General features: G+C 46.5%; 1 protein-coding gene, 1 long non-coding RNA gene and 2 other non-coding genes across 4 annotated transcripts; all 4 read left to right on the top strand.

Moving 5' to 3' along the window:
• Nucleotides 1–10,555: 10,555 nt before the first annotated feature.
• LOC119539719 (heat shock 70 kDa protein 1) lies at nt 10,556–13,049 on the top strand. Its single transcript, XM_037843437.1, has one exon. The coding sequence runs from the start codon at nt 10,750–10,752 to the stop codon at nt 12,673–12,675; it is 1,926 nt and encodes a 641-aa protein (XP_037699365.1). The 5' UTR covers nt 10,556–10,749; the 3' UTR covers nt 12,676–13,049.
• Nucleotides 13,050–16,613: 3,564 nt separating this feature from the next.
• On the top strand, nt 16,614–18,509 carry LOC119539721. The gene is made up of 4 exons (XR_005217922.1): nt 16,614–16,772; nt 16,955–16,992; nt 17,205–17,952; nt 18,305–18,509. It is a non-coding gene; the product is annotated as an uncharacterized LOC119539721 (long non-coding RNA).
• On the top strand, nt 17,040–17,102 carry LOC119541025. The gene has a single exon (XR_005218161.1). It is a non-coding gene; the product is annotated as a small nucleolar RNA SNORD48 (small nucleolar RNA).
• On the top strand, nt 17,589–17,655 carry LOC119541022. Its single transcript, XR_005218158.1, has one exon. It is a non-coding gene; the product is annotated as a small nucleolar RNA SNORD52 (small nucleolar RNA).
• Nucleotides 18,510–22,143: the final 3,634 nt, after the last annotated feature.

Genomic DNA, 22,143 nt, shown 5'->3' with positions numbered 1-22,143 from the left:
CCTTTCTTCTGCTTCTGCTTTTAACTGGGCTTTGGTAGCATATCCAGCTGCCCATAATGAGAGCCACGCAGGGCCACAATGGCATTTTCTCCCTGCAATTTCCCTTTGCACCACCCCCCTCCCCCCAGGCTCTCCTGCAGGACAAATAACACTCCAGCTGGCAAATTCAGAACATCCCTGTACTCATGCACTTGGGCATAACTGTTCTAAAAAATGGGCTACCTCTCTCCAAATACTGGAAGTTGGTTGCCCCAGGATTTCCTCCGGATTCCCATTTCCTTCAACTTGTTTTGTTTTTGGTCCCCTGGCTGGCTTGCCAATTGTCTGGGTGTGAAGCTACAGAATAGTTTCTGCCACAGTTTGATGGGCACTTAAGCCTGATAAACGAAGCAGGCCACTCCAGTTAGCAAAACAGTAAATTTATTAGGGAACTTACAGATTGGGAAGTTGGTCCTGGGTGTTCCAGGATGTTCAGAGTAGTGCTCCTTACCGCCTGGCAGGTTACAGGGGTTTATATCGGTAAGAACAAGACAGGCTCAGAGCCAAGCCGGGATTTGCAAGGTTGCAAACACGTCTCTTTGAAGTTACTGATATGTAGCAGGAGTGCTTCTAGTACAGACAGCTACTGTGCCGAGGAATGTACACATGTCCTTTAAAATCCACCTTCGGCCAGGGGTTGTCTTATCTAGGAATTTATGGCTTCGCTGGTTTGTGGCCTCAAATACTTATTCCTCTAAGTACCCCTGATACATCCAGAACATGGATTCAAAGTGAAATGAGAGTCCTAAATTGGCAGTGAGATATGAGTCAAGCACTTATTGAGTTAGGCACAAGTACTTTACCCACTCTTGTTCTCATCTCTCCAAATGAAAGGGCTTAGCTAAATGCCTCAACCTAAAGTTATTTCTGGAAGGATGCTGAAATAGAAATGCCACATTCCTAGCAGTAATGACCTAAATTTAAGTACCCTGAGGAGGTGTCACCTAAGAATATGGGGCCCCAACAGCAGAAGGGATCCAGCAGCTGGATCTCTTATGTACCAAGACCTTTTGTGTGTTTTTATCACTCCTCACTCCCACCGCACTGAGTGAGGCATCACTGACTTTCACAGGTGAACATATGGAGAGATTTAAAAATTGCATGCCTGAACTAAAACTCCTTACAAGTCAAAAAGAAAAGATCACTGATTCAATAAAGATGTTGAACCTGGATTCCAACCCAGGGTTTTTTAGAGGTTTCTGTCATATTGCCCCAAGTCCACAGGGCTTTTGCTTGTGTGTGACTGATTCTAAGCTATGTTACCACCCTGGGTTTCACAATTGCCTTTATTCTGCATAATTCAAAACAATTATGCGAGATACATTATAGAATAGATTATAAAGGTTTACTATTTAATTTAGAGGTGAGACAGAATAAAACCCTGCAGGCCTGAGCCAAGAAGACCTTCTATGTATTTCCTTCCCTTGAGATGCCTCATGCCTCAGCTGCTGACAGCCTGGAAGTAATCCCCTCTACAGCCTCCTTGTTGGGAGGCCCTGCCACTGTCCTCAAGGCTTAGAAAGTGAGGGTCTGTTTTAGTTTCCTTGTTGCTAAAGCAAATAGCATGCATTGAGCTGGCTTAAACAACAGATATTTATTGCCTTACGATTTTGAGGCTGGGAGAAGTCCAAGATCAAGGCGTCATCAAGGCTATGCTTTCTCCCCAAAGACACGTTCTAGGGCTGGCTGCCAGCAATCCTTGGGCTTAGCTTTTCAGTCACATGGCAATGCACATGACAGTAGCCTCTCCTGACCTCTCCATTCTCTCCAGTTTCCACTGACTTTCAGCTTCTGGCTGTTTCCTCTGTGACCTTCCCTATAAGTCTTCACTAATAGGATTAAGACCCAGCCAGATTCAGGTGGGCTGCACCTTATCTGAAGTAACCTCACCAAAAAGTCCTATTTATGAAAGTTCAGGCCCACAGGTAGGCATTAAGTTTAAGAACGTGTTCTTCTGGGGTATATAGTTCCAAACCACTGCTGCCCACCCTCTGGATCCCAAAAGGACGTGTTCTTTCCACATGCAAAATACATCACAATGCCCCAAAAGCCATAATTCATTTCAGTAACAAGGCTAAGTACAAAGTCTCATCAAAACTGTTATTGGTGTGGTTTTCTTGGGGCACAATTCCCCTCTGTTTGTGGAGCCTGTGAAACCTAGAAAACAAGTGATCTGTTTCCAACATCAAATGGAGAGACAGAGGAAGTATTTGTGGTAAAGAATATCATTCAGCATCAGAGAAACCTGGACTAGTAGCTCACCTCTCTGACTTACTGGTGATGTGGTCTTGAGCAAGACTGTTAATCCCTCTGAGTCTGTGGGTACTTCGCCTGTACAAAGGGGCTACTAATCTCTCTACAATATTGAGAGACCAAAAGATGAGATTCATATGGCATGTTTAGAATAATACCCAGCACAGGGAAAACATTTAGTAAACAGAAGCTATTTAGCTCTTCAATGCTATTCTTTTTAGCACTCCATACCATCGTACCATCTTCCCTTTGCCAGAGACTTGTACCACTGGTCATAGAAATTAGATCTTTTCATAAGCAAATGAAAATGTACCCTTATATCTGTAATAAAAAGTTCATAATATTAATAATTAAATCCTGCCTATCTTAAAAACAAAAACAAAAACAACTCAGTTTAACCAAGTTCTCTGCCACTTTAAAACAAGAATCGCTTTTCCTCCAATTTCCCTTGACATATTCATCATTTTCTTCTAAGGCCTTAACAGAAGTACCTTTAATATCCATATTTCTACCAACATTCTTTTCATGACAAAGTACGTTTTCTCGAAGATTATACAAATTTTCTCTACAGATCTCACTCATTTTTTTTTAATGCAATTTTATTGAGATATATTCACACAGCATAGAAATCACACAAAGTATACAATCAGTGGTTCATAGTATCATCACATAGTTGTGCATACAGCCCCATGATCAAATTTAGAACATTTTCATTTCTTCAGAAAACAAATAAAAATAAAAAAGAAAATCCATGTCCTTATCCCCCCAATATTACTGACTCATAGTATTGGTGTAGTACATTTGATACTGTTGATGAAAGAATATTAAAATATTACTGTTAACTATAGTCCATAGTTTGTAATAGGTACATTTTTTCCCATATACCCCTTTGTTATTTTTTTTTTAATCATCATTTTATTGAGATATATTCACATACCACGCAGTCATACAAAACAAATCGTACTTTCGATTGTTTACAGTACCATTACATAGTTGTACATTCATCACCTAGATCAATCCCTGACACCTTCATTAGCACACACACAAAAATAACAAGAATAATAATTAGAGTGAAAAAGAGCAATTGAAGTAAAAAAGAACACTGGGTACCTTTGTCTGTTTGTTTCCTTCCCCTACTTTTCTACACATCCATCCATAAACTAGACAAAGTGGAGTTTGGTCCTTATGGCTTTCCCAATTCCATTGTCACCCCTCATAAGCTACATTTTTATACAACTGTCTTCGAGATTCATGGGTTCTGGGTTGTAGTTTGATAGTTCCAGGTATCCACCACCAGCTACCCCAATTCTTTAGAACCTAAAAAGGGTTGTCTAAAGTGTGCGTAAGAGTGCCCACCAGAGTGATCTCTCGGCTCGTTTTGGAATCTCTCTGCCACTGAAGTTTATTTCATTTCCTTTCACATCCCCCTTTTGGTCAAGAAGATGTTCTCCGTCCCACGATGCCGGGTCTACATTCCTCCCCGGGATCTCACTCATTTTTATGTCCTCACAATTCTTCCTGCCTCTACCCATTACCCAATTCCAAAGCTGTTTCTACATTTTTGGGTATTTTTGCAATAGCTTCATCACACTCTCCTGGTACAAAAAAAAAAAAAAAAACTGTTTTAGTTTCCTTGTTGCTAAAGCAAATTCCATGCAGTGACTTGGTTTAAACACTGGGAATTTACTGACTCACAGTTTAGTGGCTAAAAGAAGTTCAAAATCAAGGCATCATCAGCCCCCTTTAAAAAGTCAGTTGTATCTTGGAGGTGATGAAAATGTTGTGAAACTAGAAAATGCTGCATGATGGTTACACAACAGAGAGAACATCCTAAATGCCACAGAAATATACACTTTCAAATGGTTAATTTTATGTGACTTTCACAATAAAAAAAGATACAGTAAAAAAACACAAATAAATGTATCGACACGCCATAAAAGCCTGTTGTGAAATTATGTGTACTTCAAAGCCCATCAAATCTCTCAATAAATTTTTGCCTTTGAAGAAACGTCACTATTAGGAAAATAGCACATACAGAGACATCTTATCTTGCCTTGGAAGTCTCAAAATGAAAAATGAATCTATCTCTATGGATAGTACAGACACTGACTCTTTCAGCCAATAATTTATCACTTTTTGCAGGGGGCGGGGAAGAGGATGGAGACCAGGAAAGACCTCCCAAACACCTTCCACAAGAGATAGAGATTAGGGAAATCTCCAGAAATAATCCTGACTGGAGAAATTAAGAGTTCCTCTAGATCATCCAAGGTTACTGAGTAGGTGCTTCATTAAGATACAAAATAACGTATGGCTTGCCATGCATGCATGCCCTGGCAGACAAAGAATCCCTAGAAAATAATAAATTTGTAACGTCAAGAACAGGCTGAGAACTGTAGAATTAGCAAGACAATACACTGCCATCCTTGGAAGAAGTGATGTTTACGGTAGCAGGAGGAATCTTTTTTTTTTTTTTACGTTTTTTTTTTTGGCCTAGGAAGGTGCACATGGCGGAAAAGTGGGTGAGGAAAAATTTTTAAAAATAGATTATCTTCCTTGATTCGATTCTCACTTCCTGTCTTCCTACCTATGCCAGGTCTCAGAAAGCATGTGACTAGGCTGATAAGACTTATTTTTATGGTCTTTGAATTCAGGATATTGCTAAATTAATAATATATATTTACTGTTATTCCTAGGATTTAACGAGAATTCTGGCATCCTCAAAAGATTGAGGGGGGGGTAAGATATCAAAACGCCCAAAACTTAACTATTTCACAAATGTCAGGGAAGTGGGCAGGAACATGGGTTTGGGCTAAGAGTGGTGATGGGGTTATGTCGGGGGCCAGCACTGGAGCTTTCTAAAGGAGGGATCTTTGTGGTAGGAATGAGAAACGGTGAGTGCCATCACCCCTCACCCTAACGGACCGCCCTAAATCCCGTCCCTTTGGGTGCCCTCTACAGTGACGAGTACAGTTCACAGGGACGGAGCAACTCCTCCGTCCACGCTTTCTCCTTGCACCTTCCATTAAAAAGACATTTAAACTTAACGTGGTCGACAGACTTGCATTTTTGGTTGTTTTTTTTTTTTTCGGTCGGGCAGCGGAGCAAATTCGGGCCGCGTAGCTCATCGCGCCCCACCCCGCCGGCCGCCAGGGGGCAGAAGCAGGAGCTGGCGGAGGGGGAAGAACGGGGGAGGGGAGGGCAGGTCCAGAGGCTGGGAGGGCCCAGGAGTCCAGAGCTGCAGAACGATTCCCGAAGGTCCTTGATCGTTCTACGCCTCTAGACGCCCCACAGGCCCAGGGACTCGAGCCGGCCGGGAAGGTGGCGGCAGAGGGTCCCCAGCAGCCCCCAAACCCACTCCCTGACCCGTCGCCAGCACCCGACAGGCGGGGCGCGCTTCCTGGGCGCTGGGAACCGCGTCTTCTCGCGTCTGGCCAACCAATTCATCTGTCTTGGTTTTATGAGAAGTGTACGACTTTCCAACTTTTCCATCTGTCAAATTAGCTAGTTTGAGAGAAACTCTAGTTTCTCCTCCTTTCCCCTTCAAGCCGGTTTTGAGAAACAATCAGAAAACGCAGGCGCCGGCCGGGCAGCTCCGCGGCCAGCCCCGCCCCGTCCTTCCTTTGCCCTGTTTCGGGCACAGCCTAGAATTTTCTCCAGTTTTCTGAGCCCCAAAGTGAGAAGCGCCCTGTCCTTGCTCTTAGGAACGCTCCGCAACAAACAAACTGCCCCGCCCGAGTCTGCCCCCGTCCCCCCCAAACCCGCTCCGCCCTAGAACAAGAAGCTTAGTCACTGCTCTATATTTAACTTCCAGAAGATTCTGTGAACTACACGCCAGGCTTGCCAGAGTAATGGGCTCCCTTTCCTTTCCCCTCTTTCCCACAGAGCATTCTCCTCGGAAGAGGAGGGAGGATCCGGGCTGGGAGATGCGGGAGGGGAGGAAAGGTGGGAGTTTGTGGGGGGATGGTCGTGAGCCAGAAGCTGGAGCGGCTGCCCTGGCTGGTCACGACCCCCCTAATGCACGCAGATCCCTTGTTATTCACTCTTCACTCTCTTCCCCTGTGGCCACTTGTTTTCCTTTATTTAGGGAATAAAACGATCTGATCCATGAGCCTGTGGGGGAAGGAGTCAAAAATAGGAAGTGTGAGCACACACAAGCTCAGTCATGGGCTCTGGAATTATCTGGGTGACCAGACCAAGCCACTCAACCTCTCTGAGCCTTTGTGCGCCCCTCTGAAAATGAAAGGGTTTGGCAAATGGCCTCTGCCTAAGAATCTTAAGACAAGATCTGTAAGAAACTGGAAGTAATGCCATAGCCTGGTAGTGGTCCCCAGCCTTGTAAGCACCTCAATAAGAAACACAGGGAAGTCAGACCTGAGAGGAGGGACAGGGAGTCCAACTGCAAGTGTGTTCTCGGCAACCCTTATTAACCCTTCCTGAACCATTAATCTTGAGGCCACCATCCCATGGAGATAGGTATTGTTAATTCTATCTTAGAGATTAGCATATAGAGAAAAATAATCTAGGTAACTTAAAAGTACTTCATAGTTTAAAAAACAAAAGAAGAGCAGCCTCTACAAAGAAGTACAGCCCAGATGCAAACCCAGGTCTTCCCCTTCTCAGGTTTTATCCAAGCTACTGGATAGCCACAGGGATCCCCTATCAGTGAAGCATTTGCCATTTGGTTAAGAATGCCTGGTTCTAGATTTCATGATCAGTTACCTTTTTTTTTTTTATTACGTTTTTGAGCAGTTGTAGGTTTTTAAAAAAATGCAAAAAGTAGAGTTTCCATCCCCCCCCCAGTTTTCCCTATTATTAACATTAGTATGGTACATTTGTTACAATTGATGAGCCAATATTAGAATCATAATAGCAATTGCATTAGGGTTCACATTTTGTATTGTACAGTTCTATGGGTGTAGTTGTTTTTTTTTTAACGTTTTTTTTGTGGTAACATGTATAATCTAATGTGTCCCATTTAACCTCAGTTATCTCTTGCTTTCTTCTGGATAAACTTAAGAATTATTTCATGTTTTAAAACCAATAAAACTGAGGGGAAAACAGTAACCACTTGAGAAATTATGAGAAAAAAAGGAAGAGAAGAAAAGGGGGGAGAAGAAACAAGACGGCAGCACAAGGCTGAGGAGGACTACCCCCCCTCCACCTCCCCCCCCCCCCCCCCACCACCACCCCAGTCTGCTGTGGCAGTCAGCATTCTTGGCCCTGTAAAGGACCTGATTGTCCTGCCAGCTTGAGGAACCTGAGCCCCGATGTTTCCAAACAGTGAACCTGATGAAAACCTAGTTCCAAAATTAATTAAAGTTCGGGAAAAGCTCTAGAGGTTTGTATAGCCACCTAAGACACTAGTTGAACTTATGGCTGGGTTTCTGCCTTGCAAAGACAAAATTCAGGTGTTCCTTTCCTCGTGAGGAGATGGAACAGGATTATAGAAGAGGTTTAGGCCAGTCCAAAGAAGGAGATACAACTCACAAGGTAGGTCTATTATAGTACCATTGACTTTGGCTACAGTGGGTAGCTGACTGATTCATGGAGAAAGCATTTTCAGTGGATCTTTTTCTGCTCCTGCTGCAGCAAGATCTGTGGCCCTATCATCACCTAACCTACCACGCCATGGACACAGTGGACACAGTCCCTAGACTCCCAGCCAATAAAGAAGTATCCTAAATTTCAGGAGATTTTGGAGGGAAGGAAGGAATTAATCCAGAGCTCCCGATGATGGCACCTGGTGGTGAGGGGGGCTTCCAGAAGGAGGAGGTGAGGTATTAGCAGTGTGGATACAGAGGATGGAAGTCTGGGGAGTCCCCAGCAAGAGAGTTGCACAGAGAGAAGTGGAAAATTTCTGAAGTTTGACCAGTTTGACTAGATTAGGAGGTGATTCATCAGGGAGTCACATCTAAATATAAAAGAAGTCAAGCCTATATGCACGTATAAACACACACAGCATTATTAATCTCTTTGCAATATCAGTTTCGATCAGGCTGAGCAAATTATAGAACAAACAACTGGGTACCTTTGGATTCCAGGAAAGGTGTGTTTTCTTTTTCCATTTGCACATGGTTCTTTTTCTTTATTCTGAGTTCAAGTTCTCATGTTCAAAATGATGGCAGGAAAGCTAAAAAATAAAACAAAAGGATTAGTACTATCCTGTATGAAATAATTCAGGTTTTTCCTTATAATTTCCATAACAATTACCAGCCTCCCCCATCTACTATTTGAGTCATAATAAAAGTTTCATTGGTTCTTCCCCACCCCATCTCATGCAGAACTTACACCTTTACAATCTATCTATTTTTCCAAAATTTCTGGGATTTACAGGGAGTGTTTCACAAGTACTAGCAAACAAATCTCTCCTGCCAGACACTTTTGGCAGCGCTGTTGGGCAGTGTGGTCTTTCTAGCAGGCTGCCGCTGCTGCCCTGGAGCCCTCACAGTGCCAAAGCTGCCTGGGAGACCACTAGTGAACTACCAGGAACGGTGTATTGAGGATGGACAGTGTGTGTGTGTGTGTGTGTGTGTGTGTGTGTGTGTGTGTGTGTGTGTGAACAGGAACGGTATATTGAGGATGGACAGAGAGAGAGAGAGTGTGTGTGTGTGTGTGTGTGTGTGTGTGTGTGTGTGTACTCCCGCGGAGAATGCCAAGCGAGTAGAGTTTCAAAGGCAGGCTTCTCAACCTACATTCGAAACTACCTTCACCCAACTTGTGCTTTCATGCTTTTTGCGTTCAAGACCTGTGGGTGAAGTAATGGGTCTATTTTTTTTTTTTCCGTGGGTTACGAGCCCAGTACTATTGCTTCAATGACCTTAACGTTTTCATTTGCAGCACCTAAAAAGGGTCTGGAATCCCCACAAAGGATGAACGGACAAAAGGCAAAAGAAAATTACCAGATGTAATTGCCTTTAATACAGGTTGTGGAAAACGTGAAGGAAGGTGGAATCTAGACGAAAAGACTAAGTGGTGAATTAAGCGCATGCCAAATAATTTGAGACTTGAGGGTCGGACCTAGAACCATACAGAATCACCCCGACACGCTTTGCCTAAAAAGTACCATCTCTGAACTCACTGTAGCTCGAAATGCCTCCCTCCTCTTCTATCCCTCCCTCCCTCGCAGGTCCACCGCCTCCTTACATTTAATCTAAAAGCGGTGCACAGCTTGGGGGCTTGCAGGGGATAGAGCTGACGACCGAATTCGGGACTCCAAGGCTGACCCTGGCCCCGTGCTCCACCCGGGGCTGACCTAGCAATTGGGAACAAGGCAGGACGGAAGGATGGATGGCTAGGACCGCAGGCTGGGAAGTGTGAGGGAAAGGCAGAAGCCCAAAAGGCCTTAAAGACTCTCCCTGTTCTATGGAAAATTTTCTCTTCCCAACACTTGGGTTCAGCCGGAGGCAAAGGGGCGCGGCTCGGCGCGGGGGCGCGGCGGGGCGCGGCGGGCCCAGTCGGCCCAGCCGGCCCAGCCCTACCCACCCGCCCTCGGCGGTAGGGAGCTTCTATTTCAGAACAGCCCGTTTATCTGATCAATTTTCTTTCGAAAACTCATAGCGCCCCCCACCCCCACCCCCTGCCCAAATACTCTGTGCAGGTGAAAGATCATGTCTAAAATTGTACTGCATTATCCCTTTTCTTCTCCTTCCCAGTTTAAAATTTAAGATAGAAAAAAGCAGCGGATGACGCAGAGACTGCTCAGGCACCCCAGGCTACTCGGTCTTTCAGTGCCCGGCGGCTGCAGCCCCCCTCACCGTCACGGTCCAATCAGGCCCAATGGCACGCCCCCCTCAAAGAAACTCAGGAACTTGCTTCTGAGCGAGGGGAGCGGGCGGGGGGGGGGGGCGTGTGTAGCCCTTAATCCTACCGTAAACCCCCAACTAGTTTGAATCCCACTAGCCTCTCATCCCTACAATTACAACCCCAGCGGTGGCTCTTCGGGTCAATCCCAAACTGACTAAAGGGCTGGCGCCCAGCACAGCCACAGAGAACGGGTAGACGGATTTGGCTAAGCCCTCCCCCAACCCCCGCCTCCCCCGCCCCTCTCAGGGCTCCCCCCGGGTCGAATGAATCCCAGAAGAGTCTGGAGAGTTCTGGGAGGGGCGGCACCCCGGGCGCTGATTGGCTCCAGAACGCAAGTGGGCCGGACGCAAGAAGAACCCCCTGGAACATTCCCGACCCACCCTCCCCGCTGGGCTCCGTGACTGGCGGAGCAGGGAAAAGGCGGGGCTCGGGGAAGACCAATAAAGGTAGCACGGCGCCGCCGCGGAGAAGCAGCAAACCTGATCGCAGAGCTGCGGTTTTTTTTCGCTTTTCGCGAGCGCTGTTGCTGGACTGCCGCAGACCGAGAGAGCAGGCCCCTGTCCGGCTTTCAGCTAAGCCCCGAGCTTCTCGCCATCGATCGCTCCGTCGCCTCCAGGCCTGAGTGTCAGCGCAGCCTGAGCGCAGCAGTCCGGCATGGCTAAAAGCACGGCCATTGGAATCGACCTGGGCACCACCTACTCGTGTGTGGGGGTGTTCCAGCACGGCAAGGTGGAGATCATCGCCAACGACCAGGGCAACCGCACCACCCCCAGCTACGTGGCCTTCACCGACACCGAGCGGCTCATCGGAGATGCGGCCAAGAACCAGGTGGCGCTGAATCCGCAGAACACAGTGTTCGACGCGAAGCGGCTGATCGGCCGCAAGTTCGGAGACCCGGTGGTGCAGTCGGACATGAAGCACTGGCCTTTCCGGGTGATCAACGACGGAGACAAACCAAAGGTGCAGGTGAGCTACAAGGGGGAGACCAAGGCATTCTACCCCGAGGAGATCTCGTCCATGGTGCTGACCAAGATGAAGGAGATCGCCGAGGCGTACCTGGGCTACCCGGTGACCAACGCGGTGATCACCGTGCCGGCCTACTTCAACGACTCGCAGCGCCAGGCCACCAAGGACGCGGGGGTGATCGCCGGGCTCAACGTGCTGAGGATCATCAACGAGCCCACAGCCGCCGCCATCGCCTACGGGCTCGACAGGACCGGCAAGGGGGAGCGCAACGTGCTCATCTTCGACCTGGGCGGCGGCACCTTCGACGTGTCCATCCTGACGATCGATGACGGCATCTTCGAAGTCAAGGCCACGGCCGGGGACACCCACCTGGGCGGTGAAGACTTCGACAACAGGCTGGTGAACCACTTCGTGGAGGAGTTCAAAAGGAAACACAAGAAGGACATCAGTCAGAACAAGCGGGCCGTGAGGCGGCTGCGCACCGCCTGCGAGAGGGCCAAAAGGACCCTGTCGTCCAGCACCCAGGCCAGCCTGGAGATCGATTCCCTGTTCGAGGGCATCGACTTCTACACGTCCATCACCAGGGCGCGGTTCGAGGAGCTGTGCTCCGACCTGTTCCGGAGCACCCTGGAGCCCGTGGAGAAGGCCCTGCGGGATGCCAAGCTGGACAAGGCCCAGATCCACGACCTCGTGCTGGTGGGGGGCTCCACGCGCATCCCCAAGGTGCAGAAGCTGCTACAGGACTTCTTCAACGGGCGCGACCTCAACAAGAGCATCAACCCCGACGAGGCGGTGGCCTACGGGGCGGCGGTGCAGGCGGCCATCCTGATGGGGGACAAGTCGGAGAACGTGCAGGACTTGCTGCTGCTGGACGTGGCCCCCCTGTCGCTGGGGCTGGAGACGGCCGGGGGCGTGATGACCGCCCTGATCAAGCGCAACTCCACCATCCCCACCAAGCAGACGCAGATCTTCACCACCTATTCGGACAACCAGCCCGGTGTGCTGATCCAGGTGTACGAGGGCGAGAGGGCCATGACGCGCGACAACAACCTGCTGGGGCGCTTCGAGCTGAGCGGCATCCCCCCGGCACCCAGGGGCGTGCCCCAGATCGAGGTGACTTTCGACATCGACGCCAACGGCATCCTGAACGTCACCGCCACGGACAAGAGCACGGGCAAGGCCAACAAGATCACCATCACCAACGACAAGGGCCGCCTGAGCAAGGAGGAGATCGAGCGCATGGTGCAGGAGGCCGAGAAGTACAAAGCCGAGGACGAGGTCCAGCGCGAGAGGGTGTCTGCCAAGAACGCGCTGGAGTCGTACGCCTTCAACATGAAGAGCGCCGTGGAGGATGAGGGGCTCAAGGGCAAGCTCAGCGAGGCGGACAAGAAGAAGGTGCTGGACAAGTGTCAGGAGGTAATTTCCTGGTTGGACGCCAACACCCTGGCGGAGAAGGACGAGTTTGAGCACAAGAGGAAGGAGTTGGAGCAGGTGTGTAACCCCATCATCAGCGGGCTGTACCAGGGCGCGGGCGGCCCCGGGGCTGGTGGCTTCGGGGCTCAGGCCTCCAGGGGGAGCTCTGGGTCTGGCCCCACCATTGAGGAGGTGGATTAGGGGCTCCTCTCTCCTCTGCCTGTGTTTCTTTGACATGTTTGGGTGTCATGAGCATTGCATTGTCCTATATTTTTCTAGTTTCAGTTTTCTGGTTTGGTTCATTATGAAGTTCAGTTTGTAAGTTGCTGATAACTAGCTGTTTTTTTTTTTAGTGTCATATTTCATTGTGATATAACCAATGTGTTTGTTAGAATTGTTTACATTTAATGTGTTTGACTTTATAAAGCTGTCTTGTTCCCCCTGCCCTTTTGATTCCCAGATGAATCAACACTGCCACCCTCTGTCTAATTTTTTGTTTTGCACATGTCAAATTCAGGGAATGTTTCATTTTATAATTTGTTCACTAACAATGGAAAATAAAATGTTAAAAAATGTGTTTGTTTTTTGTATTTGGATAGGGATAGTGGGTTTTTCTCTGAATCCCATGGAATTCCTTAGATACTGAATGGGACAATTTGGGGTGGGGAGGGTTTACATCCAAAGCATGGCTAACTTGTGGGAGGGAGGTGAATAATATTGTCTGTCTTAGGGAGAAGGTAAAAATTGCATGTGTCCATTTTGATTGAGGTGGGGGCTTGTTTCTGGGGAAAAATAGGGTTGGGGGCCACAACAGGGTTTGGGTGAGGAGAGGTTGGTATGGGTTGATTAGGCAGGAAGGGGAGAGGCAGTAGGAAGGAAAAGTGCAAGGCTTCTTCCCCTTCCTGCTCTTGATGTGTGCAGAGCCCTTGACTTTTCATTTCTCACTCCCCACCTAACAGGCTTTTATATGGATTATAAACCTTGGTGGAGGACAAAATGAGATGTGGGCTCACCCTCTGGCTCTGGAAATATCAGCTGTGTGACCAGATGTAAATTATATAGTCTCTCCTAGCTTTTGTTGCCTTCCTTCAAAACAAAGCATTACCTCTGAATGACCCTTAGTTTCAAAGCAAGCTAGGTTCCAAAGTGAAGGTCTTCAGCAGTGAGCTATTCAGAGTTTGGGGTCATGGCAGCAAAAGAGGAATGAGCCAGGTTCTTTGCATCTCAGTCACCACAGCACCCTCTATATTAGGTATTCAAAAGCTTTGTTTCATAGGTCAGGATGTGGAAGTAGTCACTTCAGCTGTACATTCAGGCTAAGACCAGAGCAGCAAGTTGACAGTCTTGGGGCCACAGTTTTTTCTACTTTGAGTATTGTTGGTGGGTTTTTTTTCTAACTTTTTTTTTTACCTTTATCAAAAAATAAAAAAACAAAAAGCCCACATTTTAAACAAAACAAAGATTAAGAAAAACAAATAACCTACTTTGCTTCCAACATGTTCCTACTATACCCAAGAAAATTAACAAACCATAACCAAGCAATGGAATAAGAAAAATAATCTAAAATAACTATTTTGTTTCCAACATGTTTCTATCATACCCCAACAAAATTAAACCATAATCAAAAGCATAAGAAAAACCAAATAACCTAAAATAACTACATTGAAACTAATTTTTTTAATGCAATGGGTTTTTTTTTTAACTTTATAAAAAATTTTTAAAAATCAAAACAAAGGAATAAGAGAAACAACCTAAAATAACTGCATTGCTTCGAACATGTCCCTACCATACTACTGTTGGCATTTGGCTGTGCGTCCCTGGTTCCAACTGATGGTTTAACAATCAGTAGCCACTTCCTTTTTTCTGTGGTCCATCTAAAAACAATGAGAATTTAAAGTAAAAGCAAATTTAATTATCAGAAAAGAGAGGAGACATAGAGCTGGGAAGACCCAGGTAATGGATCTCTCTCACATGTCTTTCCCTAGTGGATTCCTCCTGTTGTAGTCATCTCCAGCCTGAGGATTCTAATACCCTTCCTCAAACAGCCCTGAAATGTGTACTCAAATCAAAGTTCCATGGTTACACCTTTCATTAAATCTTCGTCCTCTGAGAAAGTCACATATTTTAGGAATGACAAAGTATTGGAAGCCCCTCCTTGAAAATTTGTAAAGGAAAAAAGAATATAGTTAAAAGAGTTTCTCTGGATCCTGGGCAAAACCTGTGTTACTTGTAAGATAAGTAGACTTCAATACCACCTCTGACCACACTGTGTAATATAACCTCTATGGGAAAAAATTGCAGCAGCTGGAATTGGGGATTCTCTTTCCTCTTTTTTATTTGCCAGGCAGTAGAAGAAACAGATCCTTTAGCTTCAAGCCATTAGAACCACAGTTCTTCACCCCAGTTGCAATATAGCATCATTTGGGGAAGGTAAAATGATTCTATATAGATATACAGCTTTTAAAAAAATAGATGGATAGATGCCCAGGCCTCGTCCATAGATGCCCTCCCCTTACCGCCTTCCGGACAGTCCCGCCGATTCAACTGCATGGACTGCTGGGGGCCAGGAAAAATGGTGGACATTATTGCGAGCCATTAATGACCAAAGGACTTTTCTCTCTTTCTAGCCCTTCCAATCTTGGTGTCTGGGTCAACCCCGGAGACAGTCAGCCTGCTCCCTTCAATCAGCGAAATCTGAATTGCTCCCCACAGGGTATTTGTATGTATTTAAAGGTGCCCAGATACCTTTAACGTGCAGCCAACGTTGAGAACCATTGCAACAGAACCAATGATTTTACTTTTTAGGGGGTATGGGCAGTGGGAGAGGGAGGAAGGAGAGTGTCACTGTTTCCTGGGGAAGTAGCTGGTAGTAAGGGATTTTGTGCTGTGAGTGTGAGCCTGAAGGCTTGAAAGCCCTAAAAGGGTTGATTGACTAGCGGCAGCAGCCTCTGTGACAGAGGCTAGGAAATCTCCAGCAATAGCTTAATGGGATGGAAAGGAGAATTCCTGAGGCTGAAACAGTCAAGTTCATGACTTCTTGATTTGTCAGGAAACATGAGAAGTCACTGCCTACCAAGGTGACATATACACATCTAGGAATTTAAAAGCAGTCACTTTGTACTATCTGCCACTGGTGCAACTCAGCTCCTGTGAGCCAAGAAATTAGAAATGTGTCAAACAGGCAAGTGAACAATATAGGATTCTTGAAAGACACTGTTATCTTCCCTGCACCCACAATGGTCTCCTTCTAAATTTTATTCTCACGGCACCTAAAATTATGTGACTCAGAAAAGGAATCTGATTGTGTGTGGTTTGTTAACCCCCAAATCATCCAATTATAGGTGGCTTTCTCACAAGATGAAAAGATGCCAACATACATTACCAAACACTGTCTGCTTTGATAAACGAGCGGGTAGGGAAGGGTGCAGGAAAGTGGGATTGAGGTGGATTAAACAAGAACAAATGACTAGGGAAGATTTCTGAGGGAGCGAAAGCGATAGCCTAGGGAGTACAGACCCTGGCAACACCTCCACCGCAACTCAGTTCGCCCTCGATGCCCCTATGACAAGAGTACTGAACATTTCCACCTCCCTGCCGCCAATTCCAGGCCACGCGCTGCTCATGAAATGGACGCAAAAAGGAAAAGTTTAATGTGCCTGGCGGGTCTGCGGGCTAGGGCGGGTAGCGATTCAGATTTCACTGGTTGAAGGGAGCGTCAACCGGGGTTGACCCGGACACTAAGATCGGAAGGGCTAGGAAGAGAGAAAAGTCCTTGGGTCATTAAAGGCTCGCAACGATGTCCACCATCTTTCCTAGCCCCCAGCAGTCCATGCAGTTAAACCCGCAAGACTGTCCGGAATACTGTAAGGGGAGGGCATCCGGTCGGGCGCGCGTCCCGCCAGGGCCGGGGACTTTCTTTCGCTTGGCCAGCCAGGTCGCCTGTTTTTTGTCTTTCAAAATTCCCAAAGCACCTCCGAATAGTTGCTCAGAAGAGTGTGAAACATAGTTTCATAGTCTCTCTTTCACTGTTTCATTACTATTTGAACGAACGTTGCGTAAAATACCGTGGGTTAAGCCAGGCAACTAAGAAGACAGCTATGCCCGTCAGGCCCCCGAACCCGCACCGCCTTAAATAGCCCTGTCCTAGTTGTTTCATCCCTTTCTTCCTCCGTGTGCGACGCTGTTGTAAGGAGTGAGAAATGGAAGCGCCGTCTTTTCTGTGGCGGTTACCCCCTGAGCCAAGGGAATGCGGCAGGCCCCGGCCCCTTGCGCCATCTTTGCTCTACCGCCACCTGCAGGTACCGTAGGGGCCTACCGGGTGAGGGGGACCACAGTCCAAGGCTGAGAAGGATGAACTACCATTACAGACTAGAGTTTCTGATCTCTCTGTGACGCTACTACTTGGAACTGACCAGCCTGGGGCAGGGGAAACTTGGCCCGAGTCTCCCCGGCCTCTGCTGACTTTTTGCTTTCTTCCCAGGGCTCTGAATCCTGCAGGCGAGTCCCAGCGCCACGAGGGTAAGTGATTTGCGAGCTGCAGTGGCGGCTGCTGAGGGGAGGTTAGGGGTGATGATGACCCTAGGTGATTCTGAGTGTCTCGCTGACGCTATCACCGCAGCGCGCTGACAAGCCCCAGCCCCAAATTTCTGAATCGGGATCCTTGATACCTGGAAGAACTTGATGGCCAGGAACTCTTATTAATTCTCTGTATTTATTTCCCCATATTTTAGGGGCTTTGGCTTTAAGATGTTGGTCGGTGTGTTGTCCTTGAATAAAGGTGAGTGTTACCTGTGAGCCTTTTGAGTGTCTCAGACCATGAAGCATTATGGCATCTGCCCGTATTTTCTAATGAACACGTGCAGCAATGCAGAAGTTTTACCGATTGTTTTTCTCCACCACTTGTTTTCGTTTATCTTGAAGTTATTATATTAATGTTTTGTAATTATTCATATTTTTGGTTAAGCTCTCATTCCCTCCCAATAGTACTATTCTCTGCAGTTCTGTGTTTCCTACTCTCCCAAATCTCCCATCCTTGAACTTACTTGCTAGATCTTTACATGTCTTGTGGCCAATTTCTTTGGTTTCTCTTGATCCAAGTCTTCCGTCCCTGAATTGGGAATGATGATTTCTCAGACTAGAGTCTCTGATGCTGGTACTGATGTCAATAACAAATTCTGACTCATTTGGGGAAAAGGATACTTGGGTCTTTGACAAGGACCTATAGGGGAGCCTTCAGTTTTTCTCTGCATGTCCATCTTCTCATTGGTTATCTTGTTTTTCTAGGGTGAGAGTTCTGGATGCCCAGGCAGGGGCAGTGTCTCTTCCTGGAGACTGCATTAGTTTGATGCCTGAAGGCCTAAGGTTTGGGATCTCTACCTCCTTGGAGAAGTGATGTCGGGATGGCTGGGAAACCTTGTGGTGATGGTTCCTTCTACCTATCTGCAAGAAGAGGAAAGCTACACGTCTTTGGCTGCTGCGGTGAGTGTCCATTTTGGCTCCCAGCCCCAGAGTGGGAATGATGATTTGGTTGGACTAGTCTCTGAGCTTTTCCCTGAGGACTCTTAACTCCTTGACCCTTGTGACTTGTGACAACCCCCTGCCCACCCAGCTCTTGTTTTTACTTTGAGTTGCCCTCAGGGTTTTTTTTTTCTCCTTTATTAGAGAAGTATGTTTACAGAATAATCATATGAAATACAGAATTACATGTACCACCCTTTTATTGTCTTGCATTGGTGTGAACAATTTTCAGTTGGTGGCAGCACATTTTTATAATTGTACTGTTAACTGTAGTCCATGGATTCTAACACATGTTCCTTTTATGAAATTTCAGGATTTTGCTGACACAAGGAATATCCTATCTAGTGTTTGGCTGATCCTAGGAACTTGACTGTATTTATCTGTATAAGCAACGTGAGAACTTGACTGTAAAAACTACCTCGGAATTTTTGGATACAAACTTAAATTTTTATTATATTTGTTTTATACACATGTCCGGTTTTACCAAACAGATTCTAATAAAAATGTTTTAATGCAAATATGTTTTGTCTCAGTGAAAACAATCTTAAAGATTTAGGGAAGTAAAAAAGATCATTTTCTCAACCTGCTCTCACTAGCCTGGATGGTAATGCTTTGCTCAATAGTTTGCATATCAGTTCATCTTGTAAAATTGACTCACTTGACACTGCTGCTTTCACAGTCAAACAAATGGAGCTACAACATGGATTAAAATACTAATATATTTTGACAAAATTCTTAACCCTTTACTGATACCCTAGTGTTCTTGAGACAAGAACCAAATTCTTTTAACATGGCTTATAGCCTGACTTACCTATATACTCTATTTCTAGCCATTTGCTGCCTCTGCTTTCTCCACAAACTGCCCTCCCTGTGTATGTGTATACGCCCACACATTTAAAACTAATTAAAACCCCTCAAAAGTACAAAAGGTTTTTTTGTCTGGGGACCTGCTCCCTGCCTATTTCACTAATATCACCTTGCTGATTTATCATTCAGACTTACTAGGAAAGATTTCTCCCAAGTGTGGATTAGGATTCTATGTCTTCCACTTTAGGTTCTTAATTGGAAACTGAAGCACACTTACCCCCATTCCAAGGTTTTTTGAAGTGTAGGGGGTCATTTTCAGTTGTCACAAGATGGGGCATTAATTGCCATTTACTGGGTGGGGCAACCAGAGGAATGGCCCATGTAAAGATAGAGGAAGTCAGGCTGGGGGCTGCTGGTTAGGATGCTATCTGCTGTATTAAAGTGGGCAAGAGAACCGGATGGAAAAGGGTAAGTTAATTTGAAGGGGAGAGTTGATGTCCTTTGTTAAAATTGGTGCCTTTGATGCCCATGCCAGTTACTTCTAAATCCCTCCTCTTGGAGGCAGGCTTTAAACATCAGACATTGATTGCTCTCTTGTTCTGCCCTTATTTTTCTTTAAAAAATTCTCATCTTTTGCTGTCACGTGTTCCTTGGAACCAAGGTCCATGGAGTCACCTATAACTTTCTTCTCCATCCTCCGCATTCTGAAGGCATTTCCTTTAGCACATCTTTACCCTTACAGCCTTGGCCTTGACCTAGCCCCCTGTTCTTCCCTAGACAGTTGTAGCAGCCTCCCTGGTGGCTTTCCTGACTAACAGGTGTAGAGCATCTGATATGTATCTGGGCTGTTACCTGGTGAATGTTAGTCACAAAAGATCCTGTTAACTCATTTTTCAGGTCTAAAAACAGGTGCAGAGCTGTGACACTTTGTGTAGGAGGAGCTGGAGTTTAAACCCACATCTGTCTTAATGGCAAAGCCCATGCTCTTTCCCTTGTCTGAGTTTTCTCCCCCATCCCCTTACTTGGTCTGTGCTTCCACACCATCCCTCATGGGTGCACACAACTGTCAGGTTAACTTCCTCACACTGGTTATGTCCCTCAACTGGACAAGTCAGGACGACTTCCTATTTCCTACCACCTTAAGTGTCATCTACCCACCTATCCAGGCCCTGCATGATCTGCTCCCAATGACGTGATCTTCCTCTGCTGAAGAACCAGTGACTGCAGCCCCCTCCCCACCTGCTGTCCTGGGTCACTGGCATGCCCATCCCCTCTCCTACTTCTGCCCTTTCAGTTCCCTCATCACCCTCCCAGTGTCCCCATCTCACCTTCCCCTCTGCCACCTGAGTGCAGGTCCAGGGGGCCTTGTGAATTGGAGCCATCGATCCATGGTCTCGTCACAGCTGCCCCTCCTCCACTCCAGTGTCCCTGTACTCTCCCTTTCCTGCCCTGCAGGGACCTACCGGTCCCTCACCACCTGCCCATCACCCCTACCTCAACTTCCCTGAAGTTGAGACAGTTGGACGTGAACTCTTCCAATACCCACACCACCATCCTCCTCGTCTTCCCCCAATCTCAGAGGGTCAGGCATCCTCCAGTGCTCTCAAATCTGTTGCCTTCCACCCATTCTCTGACCTTAACCCTCACTGTTCCCTGTATTCCTCTCCCCTCTATCTTCAGCTTCTTCCTCAGACGACAAACTGGCTCCAGTCTCTTTAATCCCACGAAAAATTAATCCTCCCTCCACTCTGCACCCCCAATTCCTCTTCTCAGTCTCAACCAGAGTTCCTTAAAGAGAGTAAGTCATCCACACATTTTATTCATCCCTCGGTCTGGTGCCGCCTGGCTGCCACCCATCATGCCATTGAAGTGGTCCCCTCCAAGCCCCAGCACCCTCTGTGTGGAGAGATCCCAAGGAAAGATACTAGTCTCCATCTTACTGGTCCTCATGAGGCTGTTGATCACTTGTCCTTGAAAGTTCCTTTAGCTTCCATGATGCTTATGTCTCCTGATCCTTCTCCTACATTGACCATTCCTGCCCAGTCTCCTTTGTGGGCACCTCTTCTTCCCTCTCCCTGTCCCTTAAATGTTGGAATTATCAGATTTCAGCCTCTTTTTACTCCACTTTCTCTCGCTGGGTGATCTTGCCACTGATCACGGTTTTACCTACCTGCCCAAACCTGTGTTTCTTACCCTGAGTTTCAGTCTCATACTAATAAATCTTGCTGGGCATCCACCTGGATCTCACAAAGGCATCTCCAAATTCAACATGTTCCGAACCACTTCCTAGTCCCCTCTGCCCCTACACTGGCTCCTCCTCACCAGCCACGTGGTCCTCCAAGCCAGAAAACTGCATCACAGACAACTCTTCCCTGGCTCCACATTCTATTCAACTACTAAATTCTGATTTTATCTTGTAAATATTTCTTGAATTTATCTTCTCTCCTTCCCAACTACCACCACCTTAGCTTTGTCCCTCATCAGCTCTAGCCTCTATGCTGAAGGCAAAGTAATATGGCAAATCAGGTATTTTACTCCTTTGCTTAAAACCCTTCAATTAATTCCCTTGGGGTAAATCTAAATCCCTTAGCAGGGAGTGTGAGACTATCCAAGGCTTGGCTGCAGGGCTCTCTCCAGTCTCAACTCCACCTAAACATTGTGTTCCAAAATGATTGGATTCAATGTTCTCTTGCTGTCCCTCTGCAATACCTGAACCTTCAGCTGGAACACTCTTCCCCCTTTTCTTTATCTGGATAACCCTATGCATCTTTCAAATGTCCCGAGGCACCATTCCTTCAACTGGTCTCCCAATAAGTGCACTGGGCCAAATTCTATCATTACTTAGTAGAGTATTTAAATTATTTGTGATATTTAAATTATTTGATTGTATCTAAATAATTTAAATATTTTAATGTGTTTGTATTTAAATTGTGTTTAAATTATTTATTGAACTCTTTGTCTGGTTTGTAAACTCCTTAAGGGCAAGAAATATGTCTTTTTTACCCTGAGCTTTCTCTCCTGCCTTCTCCCATGAACCAGGGATCTGTAATTGTTTTTTGTACAAAACCTAATAGAACCTAGTCATATCTCCACCTGTTTTTCAGGATCCAGGTTCTCACCATCTCCTCCTCAAAACTTTCTGTAGTCACTCCCTGACTTCAGTAACCTCTCCCCTCAAAAAGAAAAATTCCATGGTTCAAAATCCCATCACAGGGCACAGAAAGGACCTCTGAGAACGGCTGGGCCTGTTTGTCCCCAGGGAGCCACTGATAATCTACTCGCTGAGCTCATTTCCTACCTCCCCCAGGTGTGGCCTAGTTGAGTACTATGTCTGTTGTAATATCT

The sequence above is a fragment of the Choloepus didactylus genome, chromosome 7, assembly GCF_015220235.1.
Source record: "Choloepus didactylus isolate mChoDid1 chromosome 7, mChoDid1.pri, whole genome shotgun sequence".
Taxonomy (NCBI): Eukaryota; Metazoa; Chordata; class Mammalia; order Pilosa; family Megalonychidae; genus Choloepus; species Choloepus didactylus.
The sequence above is the reverse complement of the archived record's forward strand: the minus strand, read 5'-3'. Positions and strand labels throughout refer to the sequence as shown.

Coding starts and splice junctions, on each gene's coding strand:
- LOC119539719 (XM_037843437.1), top strand. CDS start 10,750: ATGGCTAAAAGCACGGCCATTGGAATCGACCTGGGCACCACCTACTCG.